This window comes from Syngnathus floridae, unplaced genomic scaffold (genome assembly GCF_059516105.1).
Source record: "Syngnathus floridae isolate MCC-2025c unplaced genomic scaffold, RoL_Sflo_1.0 HiC_scaffold_63, whole genome shotgun sequence".
Classification (NCBI taxonomy): domain Eukaryota; kingdom Metazoa; phylum Chordata; class Actinopteri; order Syngnathiformes; family Syngnathidae; genus Syngnathus; species Syngnathus floridae.
This window is the reverse complement of record NW_028284092.1, coordinates 175,597-198,372: the sequence shown is the minus strand read 5'-3', so window position 1 is coordinate 198,372 and position 22,776 is coordinate 175,597. Positions and strand designations below refer to the sequence as shown.

The 22,776-nt window shown below is 43.1% G+C and overlaps 2 protein-coding genes across 3 annotated transcripts; both read left to right on the top strand.

Annotated features, from left to right (window-relative positions):
• The first annotated feature begins 1,102 nt into the window (after positions 1 to 1,102).
• LOC148378144 (uncharacterized) lies at positions 1,103 to 3,363 on the top strand. The gene has a single exon (XM_088368000.1). It carries the CDS (start codon positions 1,277 to 1,279, stop codon positions 3,281 to 3,283), a length of 2,007 nt encoding a protein of 668 aa, XP_088224126.1. The 5' UTR covers positions 1,103 to 1,276; the 3' UTR covers positions 3,284 to 3,363.
• A 5,067-nt stretch (positions 3,364 to 8,430) lies between these two features.
• LOC148378143 (uncharacterized) lies at positions 8,431 to 22,625 on the top strand. Of its 2 annotated transcripts, XM_088368005.1 has the most exons (3): positions 8,431 to 9,141; positions 9,657 to 10,559; positions 21,682 to 22,625. In XM_088368005.1, the coding sequence occupies exons 2-3, from the start codon at positions 10,498 to 10,500 to the stop codon at positions 22,373 to 22,375; spliced, it is 756 nt and encodes a 251-aa protein (XP_088224131.1). In that variant the 5' UTR covers positions 8,431 to 9,141; positions 9,657 to 10,497; the 3' UTR covers positions 22,376 to 22,625. The 2 variants fall into 2 exon arrangements, with proteins under 2 accessions (XP_088224131.1, XP_088224130.1); XM_088368004.1 differs by having other exon boundaries at positions 8,431 to 10,559.
• Positions 22,626 to 22,776: the final 151 nt, after the last annotated feature.

Genomic DNA, 22,776 nt, shown 5'->3' with positions numbered 1-22,776 from the left:
AACACAAAAACAAACAACAACTACAAAGCAAATACATGTTTATTAAGCCCAATTTGGCCTGACCAGCATGGCTGGCGCAGCCACGACGGACAGTGTGCTCTGGGGCTGGTTGTGGGACGTGGGCGTGGACGGTAGGACCGTGCCTTTGCTCCTCTCCTTCGGGGGAGGAACTCCATACTTAATCCCATATGCGGAGATTTGGATTCCCCTGGTGAATTTCTCTTGCCAGCTCCCAGAGGTAGAACAGGAGAACTTAGCAAGCCTTAACCAACATATTGAAAGGAATATGCCACACATTCCCCTTCTGCCTGGGGAAAAGTTCCAAACGGATGACAAGGGGATCCATTGGACGCCTGAAACAGCCAGACATATGTTGGATCATTGGAGGGCCTATTTAAACTCCTACACCCCCTGAATCCAACACAGGCAGGGGCGGAAAACAGTTTATCCCTACAGGACGCCAATGTGGTGGTTTTATCGAACAACTTCAAACTTTCGGGACCTCAACACAGCCTACTGAGTAAGGGACTGACCTTCGTACCTACCTTAGGCATAGGCAAAGGTCAGAAGGCGCAATTATTGTCAGATGTACAGACATATCACCGTAGGGTCATGTTGACTGCCCATTTCAAGAATTCGGATCGAAAAGAGGTCCTTCCATTTGTGGGCCCATCTGATTGGACCCCACCGTTCACCCAGTTACCAATCACGATTCAAAACTTAATAAACTGCCCACAGTCACGGTGGAGAAACTAGTGTTGGCGTTTGGACTGAATAGCAGGGAAAACAAAGTGGATACTACGAAAAAGAACGTGCAGGGGGCGCTGAGAGCTGCCAAACAGACATTCCCATATGCGGAGATTTGGATTCCCCTGGTGAATTTCTCTTGCCAGCTCCCAGAGGTAGAACAGGAGAACTTAGCAAGCCTTAACCAACATATTGAAAGGAATATGCCACACATTCCCCTTCTGCCTGGGGAAAAGTTCCAAACGGATGACAAGGGGATCCATTGGACGCCTGAAACAGCCAGACATATGTTGGATCATTGGAGGGCCTATTTAAACTCCTACACCCCCTGAATCCAACACAGGCAGGGGCGGAAAACAGTTTATCCCTACAGGACGCCAATGTGGTGGTTTTATCGAACAACTTCAAACTTTCGGGACCTCAACACAGCCTACTGAGTAAGGGACTGACCTTCGTACCTACCTTAGGCATAGGCAAAGGTCAGAAGGCGCAATTATTGTCAGATGTACAGACATATCACCGTAGGGTCATGTTGACTGCCCATTTCAAGAATTCGGATCGAAAAGAGGTCCTTCCATTTGTGGGCCCATCTGATTGGACCCCACCGTTCACCCAGTTACCAATCACGATTCAAAACTTAATAAAGGTGGATCGGAATGTTTTCAGACGACATTTTAAGTCAGTCCCGGAGAAATCAAACATGTCACTACAGGAAGTTAAAGCATTACGGGAATTGGCAAACATGAAGCACATTGTTATTAAGCCTGCTGACAAGGGGTCAGCAATTGTCATCATGAGTAGGGAACAATACACTTTGGAAGTAGAAAGACAATTGAATGATACAAACTATTATAAAAAATTGGACCAGCCAATATATATGGAGACAATTCATATGGTAATGGAAATATTGGACTCGTTAGTAAACAAAAAATTCATCAGTTCCAAACAGCGACTATACTTAAAAGGCAAACAACAGCCACGCGAGAGACGGTTTTACATTTTGCCGAAGATACACAAAGACCCAGAAAGTTGGACGATCCCCTTTGAGGTCCCTCCAGGAAGGCCAATTGTCTCTGACTGTGGCAGTGAAACTTATTTCACTGCGGAATATCTAGAGTTCTATCTGACTCCTCTGTCAATCAAGCATCCTGCCTATGTCCAAGATACGTACCACTTCATTGACATGGTCAAAGCCTTGCAGGTCCCTTCAGAATTTAGCTTTTTCTCTATGGATGTTAATAACTTGTATACAAACATTCCAATTGAGGCCGGAATTGAATGCGTTAAACAAATTTTTCGAAAACATCCGGATCCAAAGAGACCGGACGACGAGTTATTGAAATTATTGGAGATCAACCTAACCCGGAATGATTTCATGTTTGATGAAAAATTCTATTTGCAGATCAAGGGCACGGCCATGGGAAAGAAATTCGCACCGGCCTATGCTAATATCTTCATGGCCAATTGGGAGGAAGGAGCATTGTCAAAATGTGAACAACGACCGACCTGTTACCTACGATACTTGGACGATATATGGGGTATTTGGGAAGGATCGGAAAAGGATTTCAAGGAGTTTGTAAAGACCCTCAACTCCCATGATCCCTCTATACAACTTAAGACCGAATTTCACGGGAATTCAATCAATTTTCTGGACACAACAATTTTTAAGGGACCCAATTTTTTGAATAGTCCAAGATTGGACATTAAAGTCTATTTTAAGACTACAGACACACATGCCCTATTACATAAAGCAAGTTTCCATCCAGTACATACCTTCAGGGGGATTGTAAAGTCACAACTCCTAAGATTTAGCCGAATTTGTACGAGAAACGAGGATTTTTGCGAAGCGGTTAAGATCTTGTTTACAGCTCTGAAGAAACGGGGGTATAGTAAGCCCTTTCTCAGACACTGCCTTCGTACCTTTCAGGAGAGAAAGGTCAAGGGTCAGGAGAAGATCATCCCTCTGATCACTACCTTCTCATCAATCAGTACTCTGTTGAACAGGAAATTCAAAACCAATTTCCAGGAACTGGGTATCCGAGATGGACTATTTTCTGAGACTAAGGTCATTTCTGCCTACAAACGGAACAAGAGCCTGGCAGACATTTTGATCCAGGCAAAATTGCCAACATTAAAGTGGGAAAAACCCTTATTGTTGGACACTCAATTCAAGAGACTAAATTTCATTAAAAATAAGGAAACGGGAACAGTGTTTGAAATTGAACAGGGATTCAACCCAAAATCTAGAAATTGTGTTTATGTTATTTTTTGTAACAAATGTGGAATCCAATATGTTGGCGAATCACGAAACAATTTGTCCACACGCATGTATCAGCATCGGTATAATGTGAAGAACAAGAAGGAAATGGACACACCCTTAGTTAAACATTTTGTTGATCATGGTATGGCCTCAATGAGAATGGCGGGATTACAAAAGAACATTAATTGGACAGACAGAGAAAGAAAAGGGAGGGAACGATATTGGATATTTACATTGGGAACTAGGGAGCCAATTGGACTAAACATCAAGCATTGAAGGTTCACCATACACCACTTGATTTGAATTCTGACTACAATCCCATCCCTAACCCCAATCCCTACTCCTTACCCATAATCCTAACCTAACCCCAATCCCTACTCCCTACCCATAATCCTAACCTAACCCCAAACCTAATCCTAACCCTAACCCTAACCCTACCCTAACCCTAACCCTAACCCTAACCCTAATCCTAACCCTAACCCTAACCCTAATCCTAACCCTAACCCTAACCCTAATCCTAACCCTAACCCTAACCCCTAACCCCAACCACATCACACAATCCTAACATCAACAATCGCCTAAATTATAATTCTGCCGCTAATTACAACTAACAAAATTTTGCAGAGTATAACATGTAAAACTTTTTAAAAAAATTGACAATTACAAATTTTCAAAAACACTAAGAAAGCTTAAAAATACATAAAACGTCAAAATTTAAAATGTATAAATACTAATTAATTTAAAATCATTTACGAAATTTCAGAAGTATTAAAAACACAGAGGTGACATTAAATATTAATTGATGATTGAGTCACAAAGACACAAATAAACAAAACAATATTAACACAAATTATACATTTGATGTAAAATAAGCAACAGAACGAATGAAAATAATTAGACCAGTGTATTTAGTGGTTTATAGTGCGAAAAGTGATATACAAGTCAACAAAATAAAATCCGAATCAAAAGTAAAAAAGGAAAAAGGAAAAGGGACCCGGAAAAAAGAAAAAATGAAAGAGTATAAAAGGAGGTGAGAAAAAAACAGGCTCATTGTGCATTTGTCTCTCGAACAGTCGACAACTCTCTGCTCTCTTAAATACTAGCCAACTCTTTCACTAATATATTTTTTGGGGAGTTTTCTTCATTTTTTTCATTTATTTTGTTTTGATAGTACCTGATGAAGACCGATTAAGGTCGAAACGTCGTATTTGTTTCAGTTCATTTAAAAAGAAATTTATTTGTTTTTGGCACAATACACTGGGTTTGGGTTATTGGGGACTTTATTGATTTGGGGGTCTCGATAATTACGTGAATAAATAAAGGGATTGAATTGGATTTCATTGGCAAATTAGTACATTAAATTTATTTGGTAAATAAATAAAGTTAAAAACACACTAAAATTTCAAAATTAAATTAGTTTAAAAGACAACAATGACAGAGTGGACGGTGGTTAGTCGTGGTCGGAGGGGACCACGTCAACCACCCAATTTTTTGGACAGGGAGGATAGGGGATCCTGGGACCGGGAGGTCCGTGCACCTCCTCGCTCCTTTTGGAATGAGTCTCTATACTCACAACCTAACCCTAACCCTAACCCTAACCCTAACCCTAACCCTAACCCTGAACGTACACACAAATTTGAACAATAATGGCAAATAAGCACTATTTGAGACCAAAAGGCAGTTAAAAGTAAATACTTACCTCAAATAAAACCACAATACTCACCCAAAACAAAAAAATGTGCATACCTATCAAATTGAATGTAAATAATTGCAAATAAGCATTATTTTGGACAAAAAAAACCAAAAAAGCAGTTAAAAGTAAAATACTTACCTTAATTAAAACCATAATACTTACCCAAAACAAAAAAATACCCAAAACAAAAAAATACCCCATTTCCCGACAAGACAAAAACGTCAACCTGCAAGTTAAATTTGAAAATAAACAAGTCAAAATCTGAACGTAAACACAAATTTGAACAATAATGGCAAATAAGCACTATTTGAGACCAAAAGGGAGTTAAAAGTAAATACTTACTTCAAATGAAACCACAATACTCACCCAAAACAAAAAAATGTGCATACCTATCAAATTGAATGTAAACAATTGCAAATAAGCATTATTTGGGACAAAAAAAAAAAAAAAAAAAAAAGCAAAAAAAGCAGATAAAAGTAAAATACTTACCTTAATTAAAACCATAATACTTACCCAAAACAAAAAAATACCCAAAACAAAAAAATACCCCATTTCCCGACAAGACAAAAACGTCAACCTGCAAGTTAAATTTGAAAATAAACAAGTCAAAATCTGAACGTAAACACAAATTTGAACAATAATGGCAAATAAGCACTATTTGAGACCAAAAGGCAGTTAAAAGTAAATACTATTAAAACCATAATACTTACCCAAAACAAAAAAATATACTTACCTATTCCGGAGATCACAAATCCACGCCCAATCGGTGCCTGCAAGAAAACAAGTTACCATGTTAAAGAAACAAGCGCAAATCGCTGGCTCCGCCCACTTGGGGGAGTGTATATAAGCACCGTTCGGAGCAGGAGCTCTCAGTCTCGATGCGGCCGTGGAAGGGGAAGCAGCTCCCCATGTGATGAAACTAAACTAAATTTAGATGCAATTCCTGTGTGCCAGACCTGAAGAAGGCACAAAAGGTGCCGAAACGTTGTCGATGGCCACACAGATGAACAAAATTTAGCGCAAAATGACGCCGGTACAAAACCAATTGGAAACAAATAGTAATTTACCCACGCTCTACCCAAATAGGAGAGCGCATGGATGCCGCACAGAGCAAGATGCTCTCGCTCCACCCAGATAGGGGAGTCGATGAATTAGGTGCGAGGTACGAATATTTAGTTGAACGCAAGCGCAGCTGTCAATCTTACATGCCAAATCGAGACTCACTTATTAATTATATAACAAAGGCGACCGGATAAGTAAAGTGCAATCAAGAAACAAACTTACAATAAGCACAAACACGTGTTCAAGGTCACAAACGATCTTTATTAAGCCCTAATTGGTCCTGGCCAGCATGGCGGGTGCGGCCGCAACGGGCAGGATGCTCTGGAGCCGGTTGTGGGGTGCGGGCCAGGATGGTAGGACCGTGCCTTTGTTCCTCTCCTTCGGGGGAGGAACTCTTTACCTAATCCTAACTCGCCTGTGCCACCTCCAGTGCGCCCCCCCCACGTTTCCGGTTTCCATCGAGCTCCTGTTACGTCTGTGTGCTGTCCCCTAATCTGGTTTTATCCCAGCCCTAATCCTAACCTATCCCCCATCCTAACCTAACCCCCGACCCTAACCCTAATCCTAACCCTAACCCTAACCTTAACCCTAACCCTAACCCTAACCTGACCCCATTTCCCGACAAGACAAAAACGTCAACCTGCAAGTTAAATTTGAAAATAAGTCAAAATCTGAACGTACACACAAATTTGAACAATAATGGCAAATAAGCACTATTTGAGACCAAAAGGCAGTTAAAAGTAAATACTTACCTCAAATAAAACCACAATACTCACCCAAAACAAAAAAATGTGCATACCTATCAAATTGAATGTAAATAATTGCAAATAAGCATTATTTTGGACAAAAAAAACCAAAAAAGCAGTTAAAAGTAAAATACTTACCTTAATTAAAACCATAATACTTACCCAAAACAAAAAAATACCCAAAACAAAAAAATACCCCATTTCCCGACAAGACAAAAACGTCAACCTGCAAGTTAAATTTGAAAATAAACAAGTCAAAATCTGAACGTAAACACAAATTTGAACAATAATGGCAAATAAGCACTATTTGAGACCAAAAGGGAGTTAAAAGTAAATACTTACTTCAAATGAAACCACAATACTCACCCAAAACAAAAAAATGTGCATACCTATCAAATTGAATGTAAACAATTGCAAATAAGCATTATTTGGGACAAAAAAAAAAAAAAAAAAAAGCAAAAAAAGCAGATAAAAGTAAAATACTTACCTTAATTAAAACCATAATACTTACCCAAAACAAAAAAATACCCAAAACAAAAAAATACCCCATTTCCCGACAAGACAAAAACGTCAACCTGCAAGTTAAATTTGAAAATAAACAAGTCAAAATCTGAACGTAAACACAAATTTGAACAATAATGGCAAATAAGCACTATTTGAGACCAAAAGGCAGTTAAAAGTAAATACTATTAAAACCATAATACTTACCCAAAACAAAAAAATATACTTACCTATTCCGGAGATCACAAATCCACGCCCAATCGGTGCCTGCAAGAAAACAAGTTACCATGTTAAAGAAACAAGCGCAAATCGCTGGCTCCGCCCACTTGGGGGAGTGTATATAAGCACCGTTCGGAGCAGGAGCTCTCAGTCTCGATGCGGCCGTGGAAGGGGAAGCAGCTCCCCATGTGATGAAACTAAACTAAATTTAGATGCAATTCCTGTGTGCCAGACCTGAAGAAGGCACAAAAGGTGCCGAAACGTTGTCGATGGCCACACAGATGAACAAAATTTAGCGCAAAATGACGCCGGTACAAAACCAATTGGAAACAAATAGTAATTTACCCACGCTCTACCCAAATAGGAGAGCGCATGGATGCCGCACAGAGCAAGATGCTCTCGCTCCACCCAGATAGGGGAGTCGATGAATTAGGTGCGAGGTACGAATATTTAGTTGAACGCAAGCGCAGCTGTCAATCTTACATGCCAAATCGAGACTCACTTATTAATTATATAACAAAGGCGACCGGATAAGTAAAGTGCAATCAAGAAACAAACTTACAATAAGCACAAACACGTGTTCAAGGTCACAAACGATCTTTATTAAGCCCTAATTGGTCCTGGCCAGCATGGCGGGTGCGGCCGCAACGGGCAGGATGCTCTGGAGCCGGTTGTGGGGTGCGGGCCAGGATGGTAGGACCGTGCCTTTGTTCCTCTCCTTCGGGGGAGGAACTCTTTACCTAATCCTAACCCTAACCCTAACCCTAACCCTAACCCTAACCCTAACCCTAACCCCTAACCCCTAACCCCTAACCCTAACCCCTAACCCCTAACCCCTAACCCCTAACCCTAACCCTAACCCTAATCTTCATCCCTATTTGGAATATACTCTAACATTAATCCTAACACCTAATCAATACGCAAGACTTACATAAGTTCAGAAAAAAAAGAAAAAAACCTCACCCAAACTTTAAGTCTAACCTTGACCCCTGACCTTGACCCTTAACCCTAAATTAATTAAGAAATTACACCAAATTTCACCAAAATTAATCTAAACTGAACCTTATTTTGATCCTAAATGCAATGAGATTCCAGAATAAATTTTAAATCCAACCAAATTAGAAAATTTACGATTAATTTTAAATAAAATTAAATTTAAATAAAATTAAATTTAATTAAATTACAAAACAAAAAATACGGGAGAACTATACTCGAATTATATTTTTGATTTTAAACAAACGCTAAAATAAAAATAAAAAGGACGGATTTTTCTTCAGACACATAAAAAAACACAGTACGTGATAGGACACTTGAGGGCGCCCTTGGCACATTAAATCGCGGTGGTATGAACAGGGCTCGGTTAAACGCGAATATTAGGGAATTGATTATACCCTTGAAATTCAGAAATGACTACGTTGGGAAACACTTAAGTGTATGAAAAGTTTTTTTTCAACTTTAGACGGGATGCTACTCTGGTTTGTTTTAACAGATACTTTGATTTGCAGAATGGTGGACGGTGGGTTGCCATGACGCAATGGGGAGTGTGGAACTTCCGGTTGGGCTAATGTTTATTAGCTACTTGGTATACGGGGCTATTGACTTCGGTTACAAAGTTGTATTAAGGTGAGTGAGTGTTTTTTTACGGACAGAGGGCACCGGGTGGTGCAAGTAAACAATACTGATCTAATGGGATTTTATTATTGTGACTACGACGGCTAAGTTTAATAATATCATCGTTTATAGGGGGCCGCCATGTCTTTTCGCAAGGGCTTATGGGTACTTCCTGGTTGCTAATGCTTGTTAGCTGTAATACGCGCAGGACGATATCGCCCCAAATGGGTGACGACTTCAATGATCGGTGTTAAATTGACGGATAAATGGGTCCGGGTGTTAATAAAGGAACGGATTAAGAGGTAGAATTAAAATTTATTTGATTTTTATTAATTATGGAATGGCTTCGGTTATATTAGTGTCTAGGGGGGACGCCATTGACTTTGCTGGGGCTTATGGGTACTTCCGCAGTGCTAACGCTCATTACATTAGCCACGATACGCTTATGGTGATTTCGTTACAAATATACGATCGTATTAATGTTATCAATTAATTTTACGAATTAATGGGATCGGTTAACACTCTTTAATAATACCAGGGGGTTGAGGAGAATTTTGTTCCATATTAATTATTTATTTCGACGAGGGGAGAGTTTGGGAAATTAGGGGGATTACAAAAGAAAAAAAAGAGCCGGCAGAGTAATTGACAGGAGCTTACGAGTATTTCCGGGGGGCGGGACCTAGGGGGATCGCGATTTACGTAGTGGAATGTATTTCTAAATATATGATTTGATTTAGAGGATGAATTCAATTTATATTTAAATGTTCCACGACTAACCCAATTAAACGATACCAATGGGATTTACCGAATGTCTTAGTGCTTATCAGTGAGATGTGGGAACGTGATTGGATGACGAGAGCCGTCAGTTGCTTCGCTGAGGCTCGTGGGGGAGAAAAGAAAAGAGAAAGGGGAGGGGACGGGTTGGCTTTCGGAGGTGGCGCTGTGACTCAGGAGAGTAGCACTGGGGAAGTCCTTCTTTCCAGGTAATGTGGAAGATTCTTCCGATTCTTTTTGAGAAAAACAGGTGAACCCTTTTTAATCGCTAAAGCTAAATTATACGGTACTACGCTATGCTAACCTTTATTGATAGAGGATATGTGAGAGTATGCTAAGCTAAAAGAGAACGAAAAGAGAAAATATTAAATTGCCGGGGGAATGGGACCGGATATCAATAAAGGAAACACAGCTAACGCTCATAACATTAGCTACGATACGTTTACGGGGATTTTGTTACGAATATACGATCGTAGTAATGTTATAAATTAATTCTACGAATGAAGGGGATCGGATTACACACTTTAATAATACCAGGGGATTTAGGAAAATTTTATTGCATATTGATCGTTTATTTGGGCGTTGTGAGGTTTTGTAAGATAGGGGGATTACGGAAAAAAGAGCCGCCAGAGTGATTGACAGGAGTTTACGAGTGTTTTCGGGGGGCGGGACTTAGGGGGATGGCAATTTAGTTAGATGAATGTATTTCTAAATATATGATTCGATTTAGAGGATGAATTCAATTTACATTCAAATGTTTCATGACTAACCCAATTACACGGTACCAATAGGGTTTACCGAATGTTTTGGGGCTTATCTGATAGAGGTAGGAACGTGATGGGATGACGAGAGCCGTCAGTTAATTCGCTGAGGCTCGTGGGGGGATGGCGTTCGGCGGTAGCGCTGTGACTCAGGAGAGGAGTACTGGGGAAGACCTTCTTTCCAGGTAAGGTGGAAGATTCTTCCGATTCTTTTTAATTGCTAAAGCTACGTTATGCGGTACTACGCTATGCTAGCCTTGATTGGTATAGGATGTGCGGGAGTATGCTAAGCTAAAAGAGAACGAAAAGAGAAAATATTAAATTGCCGGATGAATGGGACCGGACATCAATAAAGGAAACACAGCTAACGCTCATAACATTAGCTACGATACGCTTACGGGGATGTAGTTACGAATATACGATCGTATTAATGTTATAAATTACTTTTACGAATGAAGGGAATCGGGTTATACACTTTAATAATACCAGGGGTTTTAGGAGAATTTTGTTTCATATTGATCGTTGATTGGGGCGATGTGAGGGTTTGGAAGATAGGGGGTTTACAGAAAAAACAGCCGCTAGAGTGATTGACAGGAGTTTGAGTGTTTCCGGGGGGCGGGACTTAGGGGAATCGCGATTTATGTAGATGAATGTATTCCTAAATATGTGATTGGATTTAGATTGTGAATTCAATTTACATTTAAATGTTGCACGACTAACCCAATTAAACAGTACCAATAGGGTTTGCCGATATATATTTTTTTTAGTGCTTATCAGTTAGATGTGGGAACGTGATTTTATGACGAGAGCTGTCAGTTGCTTCGCTGAGGCTCTTGGGAGGAGGTGCTCGGCGGTAGGACTGTGACTCGGGGGAGGGGCATTGGGGAAGAATTTTGCTTCCAGTTAATATGGAAGATTCTTCCGATTCTTTGAGGGCAACAGGTGAAACTTTTTTAATCGTCAAGACTAGGCTATGCTGGACTACGCTATGCTAGACTTTATTGAGATAAGGTATGCGGGAGCGGGCGAAGCAAAACTATACCAGGTTAGCCCTAAACTATGTTCTACCAGACTTGTGGCATGCCATACAAAGGAATACAAAGGTCTTGTACATATGTTTAACGGTTGAACAAATCAGCACAACAAAAGGACTAACAGACTGACCAATTGATTTATGCTGTCTGCGGTAAAGCTGGACAGTTGACTAGACAATTACTGAGATTTCGATTGAGGATGTAGACACACTCCGGGGCTTGATCGACCCCGGCGGGGCCTCCCTTGGGCGAGGGTGTCTGGTGATAATGGCCGAAACACTCTGTGACCCCAAGGTCCACTACTGATGAGGTGTCTACAAAATTCTGACGTTCAAATTACCGACAACAATGACGACTTAACGGGACCCCTCTTAAGGAAAACGGTCGGTTAAATATTAAAACAAGATATTAGGTCAAAAATACTTCAAAATCAATAGACATAATATAATCCAAGGTTAGGACTTTAGGTGGTTTTCTTTTCTCACGTCTCACTATTTTTCTTATCTTGCTGGCCGAAGACCTGGTTAGCGCCTCAGCTAACTGGGGGGAGGTTCTGGTTGAGGTGCAATCTCACTTCGCCGTCCTTCAAACCCATTCCAGAATTTATGTGACTCCGATACGGCGAAGTTTACTGAAGGTGACAGGCGTCGACCTGTGTCCTCCGCTGCCGTCTATCTAGCCACTTGGGTTGACGGACCCCTCTGGGGAATGTTTAGTGAGATAACCTTATACACCTAACCCTAACCCCTACTCCCTAAACCTAACCCCTAATCCCTAAACCTAACCCCTAAATTTAACCCCTAATCCCTAAACCTAATCCCTAAACCTAACCCCTAACCCTAAACCTAACCCCTAATCCCTAAACCTAATCCCTAAACCTAACCCCTAAACCTAACCCCTAATCCTTAAACCCAACCCCTAATCCCTAAACCAAACCCTTAATCCCTAAACCTAACCATAACCCTAACCATAACCCCTAATCCCTAACCTTAACCTCTACAGAAAACTGGGGGGTTAATATAAAAACGAGACATTACTTCAAAAATAGTTCAAAGTGGATAGAAAAATAAAAGTTCAAAGGTTAGGACTTTAAGATAGGGTTTGTTTTTCCCTCAAAGGGGACCAGATCGGGTAAGTACAGTCAAAATCAAACACACGATAAGCACAAACACGTGTTCAGGGTAAAAAAAAGGTCTTTATTAAGGCCCAAGTAGTCCTGGCCAACATGGCTGTCGCGTCCGCAACGGTTGGGATGCTTTGGAGCCGACTATAGGTTTTAGGTAAGGATAGAAGGACCGTGCCTTTGCTCCTCTCCTTCGGGGGAGGAACTCCTTAGCTGACCCCAACACCTAACTTTTAAGGGAAACGGTGGCTTTAATATGAAAACAAGATATGAGGTAAACAATGGTTCAAAGTGAATAGACAGAATATGATCCAAGGGTAGGACGTTAGGCTGCTTTCTTCTCTCACCTTTCCCTATTTTTCCATCTTGCTGGCCGAAGACCTGGGTAGCGCCTCAGCTACTCGGGGGAGGTTCTGGTTGAGGTGCAGTCTCACTTCGCCGTCCTTCGTACCCATTCCAGAATTTATGCGACTCCGGTACGGCGAGGTTTACTGAAGGAGACATGCGCCGGCCTGTGCCTTCCGCTGCCTTCTATCTAACCAACTGGGTCGGCGGACCCTTTGGGGAATGTGTAGCGAGATAACCTTATAAACCTAACCCTAACCCTAACCCTAACCCTAACCCAACCCTAACCCTAACCCTAACCCTAACCCTAACCACTTCCTATTTCATGTCTAACAGTACTTGATTTAACAAATAACCATAAATAAATACAGTGTGGGCACTGAAGTTAACATATGTGATTATACTGCCTAATCTGTCACCGAGTAGATTGTTGCAAAGTAATATAAGATCCAAAGTTGTAATTCAGAATAGTTTTCAAAAGAAGGCCATTAGAATTATATACCAGTCTGATTACCCTGAACAAGCTATTAATTAAATCACAAATTCTTCAATTCAAAGATTTGGTAGATTATCAGACAAATAATGTCTAACAGTAATTGATTTAACACATCACGATAAGTAGATTGAGTGTGGGCACTCTCAAGTTAACATATATGATTATACTGCCTAATCTGTTACAGAGTATGTTGTTGCCAAGTAATGTAGAATAGATCCAAAGTAGTAATCCAGAATAGTTTTGAAGAGGCCATTAGAATAATAAACAAATCTGATTACCTTGAACATAATAACAAGCTAAGTGTTTAATATGTCCTATGAAGTCAAAATTGGGCACCATCATGTGGTGAAATTTGGAATTGCATCACATCCAATTTTGCCTGGGAACAAACAGATTAAATAAATCTTAGTTTTGAATAAGCCACTCCTTCTCAAACAAGTAAACTCTGCCCATTTCGCGCAGTAGATGTTCTGTTAATATCTAGTATTTATACAAAGTCATAATTTAAATTGCTTTCAACCTTCATTCATCGGTTCAACCAACATTACTCGCTCTTATTACCAACTTGTATTGATTTAACTAAGCGTTTAATACTTCCTATCAGGTCTCAAGGCAAGATTTGGCAAAATACAATTTCAGCAAATCCAATTTTGCCAGGGAACAAAAATAGATTAAATAAACTAAATAAGTCTTCTTCCCATTAAATAAATCAGAAAAGTCTGTCTTGTAACCAGTCCTCTTCAAACAAGTAAAGTCTGCCCATTTTGTGCCGTAGATTTTGTGTCTATGCCTAGTATTTAAACAAAATCATAATTTAAACGACTTCTTTCCTTCATTCACTTTGGAAATTTGGAATTGCAGCAAATCGAATTTTGCCAGGGAACAAAAATAGATCAATTAAACTAAATAAGTCTTCTTCCCATTAAATAAATTAAAAAAGTCTGTCTTGTAACCAGTCCTTTTCAAACAAGTAAAGTCTGCCCATTTTGTGACGTCGATTTTGTGTTAATGCCTAGTATTTATACAAAATCATAATTTAAAGGACTTCATTCCTTCATTCACTTTGGAAATTTGGAATTGCAGCACATCAAATTTTGCCTGGGAAGAAAAGTAGATTAAATAAATTTAATAAGTCTTACTACTTCCCATTAAATAAATTAAATACGTCTTACTTGTTCCCACTCCTTTTCAAAAAAGTAGTTTAAAACGAGGTCCCTTCACTCAACCTTTAACCCTATTTATTCACCTTCTAGGCTAAGTGTTGAAGGCTAAGTGTTAAAGGCTAAGTGTTAAAGGCTAAGTGTTAGAGGCTAAGTGCCAGAGGCTAGGCGCCAGAGGCGAGTTTTTGTGGGCTGAAGTTTTAGTGGGGTTAGTGTGAATACAATCCAAAAGAATACAACAGAATACAATACAATAGAATATAATACATAGATTAAATTCAATAGCTCTTACTACTTCCCATTAAATAAATTAAATACGTCTTACTTGTTCCCAATCCTTTTCAAAAAAGTAGTTTAAAACGAGGGCCCTTCACTCAACCTTTAACCTCAACCCCGCACGTCACATTGTGTTGTATCTGTGAATGTTGGTTGTGGCCAAATGATAGTTTTCTTTCATTCGTTTAGGTTCCACGGTGTTTGTTGGCTATGTTTTCCACTGTCAGAAGGATGAAAATACAAAGTACAACGCTTGGACGTGGGCGAAGACGTCACCGGTGAGTCCTTCCTTCCTATTTATTTACCTTCTAGATGCTAGAGGCTAAGTGTTAGAGGCTAAGTGTTAGAGGCTAAGTGTTAAAGGCAACACAATACGAACAACACAACACAATACGAACAACTCAACACAATATGAACAACACAATATGAACAACACAACACAATACGAACAACACAACACATTACGAACAACACAACACAATACGAACAACACAACGATACTGCACTGAACAACACGATACCGCACTGAGAAACACGATACCGCACTGAACAACACGATACCGCACTGAACAACACCATGCCGCACTGAACACCATGCCACACTGAACAACACCATCCCGCACTGAACAACACCATGCCGCACTAAATAACACCATGCCGCACTGAACAACACCATGCCTCACTGAACGACACCATGCCGCACTGAAAGACACTATGCCGCACTGAACGACACCATGCCGCACTGAAAGACACCATCCCGCACTGAACACCATGCCGCACTGAACAACACCATCCTGCACTGAACAACACCATCCCGCACTGAACAACACCATGCCGCACTGAACAACATTATGCCGCACTGAACATTATGCCGCACTGAACAACACCATGCCGCACTGAACAACACCATGCCGCACTGAACAACATTATGCCGCACTGAACAACACCATGCCGCACTGAACAACACCATGCCGCACTGAACAACACCATGCCGCACTGAACAACACCATGCCGCACTGAACAACATTATGCCGCACTGAACAACACCATGCCGCACTGAAAAACACCATCCTGCACTGAACAACACCATTCCGCATTGAACACCATGCCGCACTGAACAACACCATCCCGCACTGAACAACACCATCCCGCACTGAACACCATGCCGCACTGAACAACATTATGCCGCACTGAACAACATTATGCCGCACTGAACAACACCATGCCGCACTGAACAACACCATGCCGCACTGAACAACACCATGCCGCACTGAACAACATAACGCACTGAACAACACCATCCCGCACTGAACAACACCATGCCGCACTAAACATTATGCCGCACTGAACAACATTATGCCGAAATGAACAACACCATGCTGCACTGAACAACACCATGCCGCACTGAACAACACCATGCCGCACTGAACAACACCATGCCGCACTGAACAACACGATCCCGCATTGAACACCATCCCGCACTGAACAACACCATGCCTCACTGAACAACACCATGCCGCACTGAACAACACCATGCCGCACTGAACAACACCATGCCGCACTGAACAACATTATGCCGCACTGAACAACATTATGTCGCACTGAACAACACCATGCCGCACTGAACAACACCATGCTGCACTGAACAACATTATGCCGCACTGAAAAACACCATGCCGCACTGAACAACACCATCCCGCACTGAACAACACCATGCCGCATTGAACAACACCATGCCGCACTGAACAACACCATGCTGCACTGAACAACATTATGCTGCACTGAACAACACGATCCTGCATTGAACAACACCATGCCGCACTGAACAACACCATCCTGCACTGAACAACACCATCCTGCACTGAACAACACCACCCCGCACTGAACAACACGATCCCGCATTGAACAACACCATCCCGCACTGAACAACACCATGCCGCACTGAACAACACCATTCCGCACTGAACAACACCATGCCGCACTGAACAACACCATGCCGCACTGAACAACACCATGCCGCACTGAACAACACCATGCCGCACTGAACAACACCATGCCGCACTGAACAACACCATCCCGCACTGAACAACACCATGCCGCATTGAACAACACCATGCCGCACTGAACAACACCATCCCGCACTGAACAACACCATCCCGCACTGAACAACACCATGCCGCATTGAACAACACCATGCCGCACTGGACAACACCATCCCGCACTGAACAACACCATGCCGCACTGAACAACATTATGGCGCACTGGACAACACTATGCCGCACTGAACAACACCATGCCGCACTGAACAACACCATGCCGCACTGAACAACACCATGCCGCACTGAACAACATTATGCCGCACTGAACAACACCATGCCGCACTGAAAAACACCATGCCGCACTGAACAACACGATCCCGCATTGAACAACACCATCCTGCACTGAACAACACCATGCCGCACTGAACAACACCATGCCGCACTGAACAGCACCATTCCGCACTGAACAACACCATGCCGCACTGAACAACACCATCCTGCACTGAACAACACCATCCCGCACTGAACAACACCATGCCGCATTGAACAACACCATGCCGCACTGAACAACACCATCCTGCACTGAACAACACCATGCCGCACTGAACAACACCATGCCGCACTGAACAACACCATGCCGCACTGAACAACATTATGCCGCACTGACGCATTGAACAACACCATGCCGCACTGAACAACACCATCCTGCACTGAACAACACCATCCCGCACTGAACAACACCATGCCGCATTGAACAACACCATGCCGCACTGAACAACACCATGCCGCACTGAACAACACCATGCCGCACTGAACAACACCATGCCGCACTGAACAACACCATGCCGCACTGAACAACACCATGCCGCACTGAACAACACCATCCCGCACTGAACAACACCATGCCGCATTGAACAACACCATGCCGCACTGAACAACACCATGCCGCACTGAACAACACCATTCCGCACTGAACAACACCATGCCGCACTGAACAACACCATCCCGCACTGAACAACACCATCCCGCACTGAACAACACCATGCCGCATTGAACAACACCATGCCGCACTGAACAACACCATCCTGCACTGAACAACACCATGCCGCACTGAACAACACCATGCCGCACTGAACAACACCATGCCGCACTGAACAACATTATGCCGCACTGAACAACATTATGCCGCACTAAACAACATTATGTCGCACTGAACAACAGCATGCCACACTGAACAACACCATGCCGCACTGAACAACATTATGCCGCACTGAACAACACGATCCCGCATTGAACAACACCATCCCGCACTGAACAACACCATGCCGCATTGAACAACACCATGCCGCACTGAACAACACCATGCTGCACTGAACAACATTATGCTGCACTGAACAACACGATCCTGCATTGAACAACACCATGCCGCACTGAACAACACCATCCTGCACTGAACAACACCATCCCGCACTGAACAACATTATGCCGCACTGAACAACACCATGCCGCACTGAACAACACCATGCCGCACTGAACAACACCATGCCGCACTGAACAACACCATGCCGCAATGAACAACACCATCCCGCACTGAACAACACCATGCCGCATTGAACAACACCATGCCGCACTGAACAACACCATCCTGCACTGAACAACACCATGCCGCACTGAACAACACCATGCCGCACTGAACAACACCATGCCGCACTGAACAACATTATGCCGCACTGAACAACATTATGCCGCACTAAACAACATTATGTCGCACTGAACAACACCATGCCGCACTGAACAACACCATGCCGCACTGAACAACATTATGCCGCACTGAACAACACGATCCCGCATTGAACAACACCATCCCGCAGTGAACAACACCATGCCGCATTGAACAACACCATGCCGCACTGAACAACACCATGCTGCACTGAACAACATTATGCTGCACTGAACAACACGATCCTGCATTGAACAACACCATGCCGCACTGAACAACACCATCCTGCACTGAACAACACCATGCCGCACTGAACAACATTATGCCGCACTGAACAACACCATGCCGCACTGAACAACACCATGCCTTACTGAACAACACCATGCCGCACTGAACAACACGACGTCGCACTGAACAACACGACGCCGCACAGAACAACACGACGCCGCACAGAATAACACAATACCGCACAGAACAACACAATACCGCACAAACAGTTTTAGATAATATTACGTCGCAGTCATGTGACGCGGACATGACGTCAATAGGCGGAACTCACGGCAAAATTATAATCCGTGGGCGTGGCTTGCAACAGGAAGTAGGAAAGCGGCAATTCTGGCAAACAAGACACAGCGGTTAGTAACACGATGACTAACAAGGCAAATATTTTTGTTTTCAGCTTGCAACTTGACCGTCTAGAGCGTACAAGGTAATTACAACTGTTTTTTTTTAGCCCTGAAAAGCGAGGGAGTGTGGCGTTTGGGAGGAATGTCGAACTCGGCGTCTGCTTCCAGCCACAGACGCCAAATTTCGACGATTATTTCGACTGGTCAACGGTTGTAAATTATTGCGTTGACTAAAAACTTTATTTAACTCTACTCTTAACTTTGCCGTTTCAGATATGCGGGTATTACACCGCGGAAATGACGTCAATAGGCTGAACTCTCGCCAAAATTCAAATCTGTGGGCGCAATGGCCTTGAGCGAGACACCGGATACAAACACGACGATTATCAACAGAAATATCTTTATTTTCTGCTTGCAAGTGGACCGTCTAGAGCGTACACGGTAAGTACAACTCATTGTGTTTAAAAAGATTTACGTTTGTGTAGTTTGCGTTGCGTTGTATCTGTGAATGTTGGTTGAGGCTAAATGTTAATGTTTAATTTCATTCCTTTAGGTTCCACGGTGTTTGTTGGCTGTATGTTTTCCACTGCAAGAAGAGGCTCGTATCATTGACCAGCAGGAGCTACAATGGTGAGTACCCCTTTCGTCTTCCATTTATGTTAAACACTTCCTATTTCATGTCTAACAGTACTCGATTTAACAAATAACCATAAATAAATACAGTGTGGGCAGTCACGTTAACATATGTGATTATCCTGCCTAATATGTTTATCACAAATATGTCACTAATCACTAATATGTTTATTTGTTTATCACAACACCTTTGGACCTTCAGCAATCGATTATTTCCCTTCATCTACATAGAGACAGAACGATGGTGTCTTAAACATCTCATTCATTTCACCAAATAACTTCACGCAGGTGGATAACGGCCGTCTCGGTCACGCTATGTTGCGTGATGCAGTTTTGAAGAACCAAATGCATTTATTCAATGAATAAGTCAAGCTAGTTCTATGTTTATGATGTTGTAAGTTACGGTACCGATTGAAGTTGAGTTCGAAGCCAGTGGAAAACAGCGCTGCGTTTGTGCTCTCCAGGTACAAATGTTGTGATCTCTGACTGACGACCGGGCGAGACTCGAGTAAGAGATGTCCAAACGAGCTCCGGCAGGGCGGGCCAAGGCGGAGCGAACGGACGCCCTTCAGGCCGCCAATGACGAGCTGAGAACCAAACTGATGGACGTCCAGTTAGAACTTCAGCAGGAGAAGAACAAGGTGAAAACCTCAACAGACAGACACTGCCTGCCTCCCTGCCTGCCTCCCTGCCTGCCTCCCTCCCAGTTTTCCCGATGTAGATTAGACATGCGTGTGCCATGACTGTGTCAGCCTACATCAACAAATGCACCGAGGACGTCAGCACCACTAAGAATATCATCACCCGGGGCAACCAACGACCCTGGATGACTGAGGAGGTACGTCAAACGCTACGAGCGCGGAACTCTGCCTTCAAGTCTGGCGACAAGGAGACACTGAGGACAGCGAGAGCCAACTTGAACCGTGCCATCAGGATAGCGAAGCGAGACCGCAGTCGAAAATTTCAGGATCGTTTCCACGACGTCAAAAACATCAGGAGTATGTGGCAAGGCATACGGGCGATTACAGACTACAACTCACTCTCCCCCCCCCCCCCCCCCGGTGGGTGTAGTTGATGCTGACTTTCTAAATGGTCTAAATAACTTCTTTGGGAGGTTCGAGGCACTAAACGGCACTCCAGCAGTTAAAACTGTCCCCCATCAGGAAGAGGAGGTACTCTGCCTTGACTCCGCCGATGTGTTGAAGACCCTGAGGAGAGTCAACCCCTGTAAGGCCCCTGGCCCCGACAACATTCCTGGGCGTGTGTTCAGGGAATGTGCAAGTCATCTGGCTGGGGTCATCACAGACATTTTTAACACCTCGCTGGGCCAAGCCACAGTGCCGGCGTGCTTTAAGACTGCCTCCATCATTCCGGTGCCGAAGAAACCTCAAATCACCTCATTTAATGATTACCGGCCTGTTGCACTGACTCCGGTTATGATGAAGTGCTTCGAAAGGCTGCTTAAAGGTCACATCGTTTCCAGACTCCCCCTATTATTTGACCCGTTCCAGTTTGCCGACCGGCAAAACCGCTCCACTCAGGACGCCATCTCCTCCGTTCTTCACCTGAGCCTGGCTCACCTGGAGGAGAAGAACACCCATGTGCGGAGGCTGTTCCTGGACTTCAGCTCAGCGTTTGACACCATCATCCCACAGCATCTGGTAGGAAAATTGGAACACCTGGGCTTCAACACCCCCCTTCGCAACTGGCTGCTAGACTTCCTCAGCAACAGACCTCAGTCAGTCCGGGTCGGACAGAACACCTCTGATGTCATCACCCTCAGCACAGGCTCCCTTCAGGGCTGCGTCCTGAGCCCCCTGCTGTTCACCCTGATGACACACGACTGCGTCCTCAGGTTCACCACCAATCACATCGTGAAGTCAGCAGACGACACAACGGTGGTGGGGCTCATCAGAGACAACAACGACCTGGACTACAGAGAGGAGGTGGAGCAGCTGGTGGGCTGGTGCAGAGAAAACAGCCTGATCCTGAATGAGGAGAAGATGAAGGAGATCATCGTCGACTTCAGGAAAAAACAGCCTCACCACGCTCCACTGATCATCAACAGCTCAGCTGTGGAGGTGGTCAGCACCACCAAATTCCTGGGGGTCCACATCACAGAAGACCTCACCTGGACTATGAACACTACGGCACTGGTCAAGAGGGCACAGAAGCGCTTGTACTTACAGCGGAGGATGAGGAGAGCCCACCTGCCCCCACCCATCATGAGGACGTTCTACAGGAGCACCATAGAGAGCATTCTGACAAGCTGTCTCTCTGTGTGGTGTGGAGGCTGCACCGCCTCCGATTGGAAGAACGTGAGGAGAGTGGTGAGGACAGCAGAGAGGATCATAGGGGCTCCTCTTCCCTCCATTCAGGACATTTCATCTCAGCGCTGCATGTCCCGTGCCCGTAACATCATCAATGACCCATCACACCCCCACCATGGACTGTTCTCCCTGCTGCCCTCTGGGAAGAGGTTTGCAGCATCCGCTGCAGGTCCACCAGGTTCTGCAACAGCTTTTTCCCTGCTGTCATCAGACTGTTGAACACTAGAACTGTTGAGCTCTAAACTGAACTCTGCATCACACATTCACAGAACTGTACTTTATGACACTACGGACCTCTATCTTGCACTATCTCGCACTACCAACTTTACTGAACTTGTATAAACCCTTTAAATAGAAGTTTAATACATGGTTTAGCATTCCTCTGCACACTCTTGAATACTGTTTTGCCTACTTGCACTATTGCATAATTATCACTGCTGCACTTTATACTTATTTTTAATATATATATATATATATATATATATATATATATATATATATATATATATAGTATATGTATATATATATATTTTCATAGGATATGTTACTTCTATTCAACTGCAATATCACTACTTTGTTGTAAGACGTATGCAACGGAATTTCGTTTTGTATGCACCATG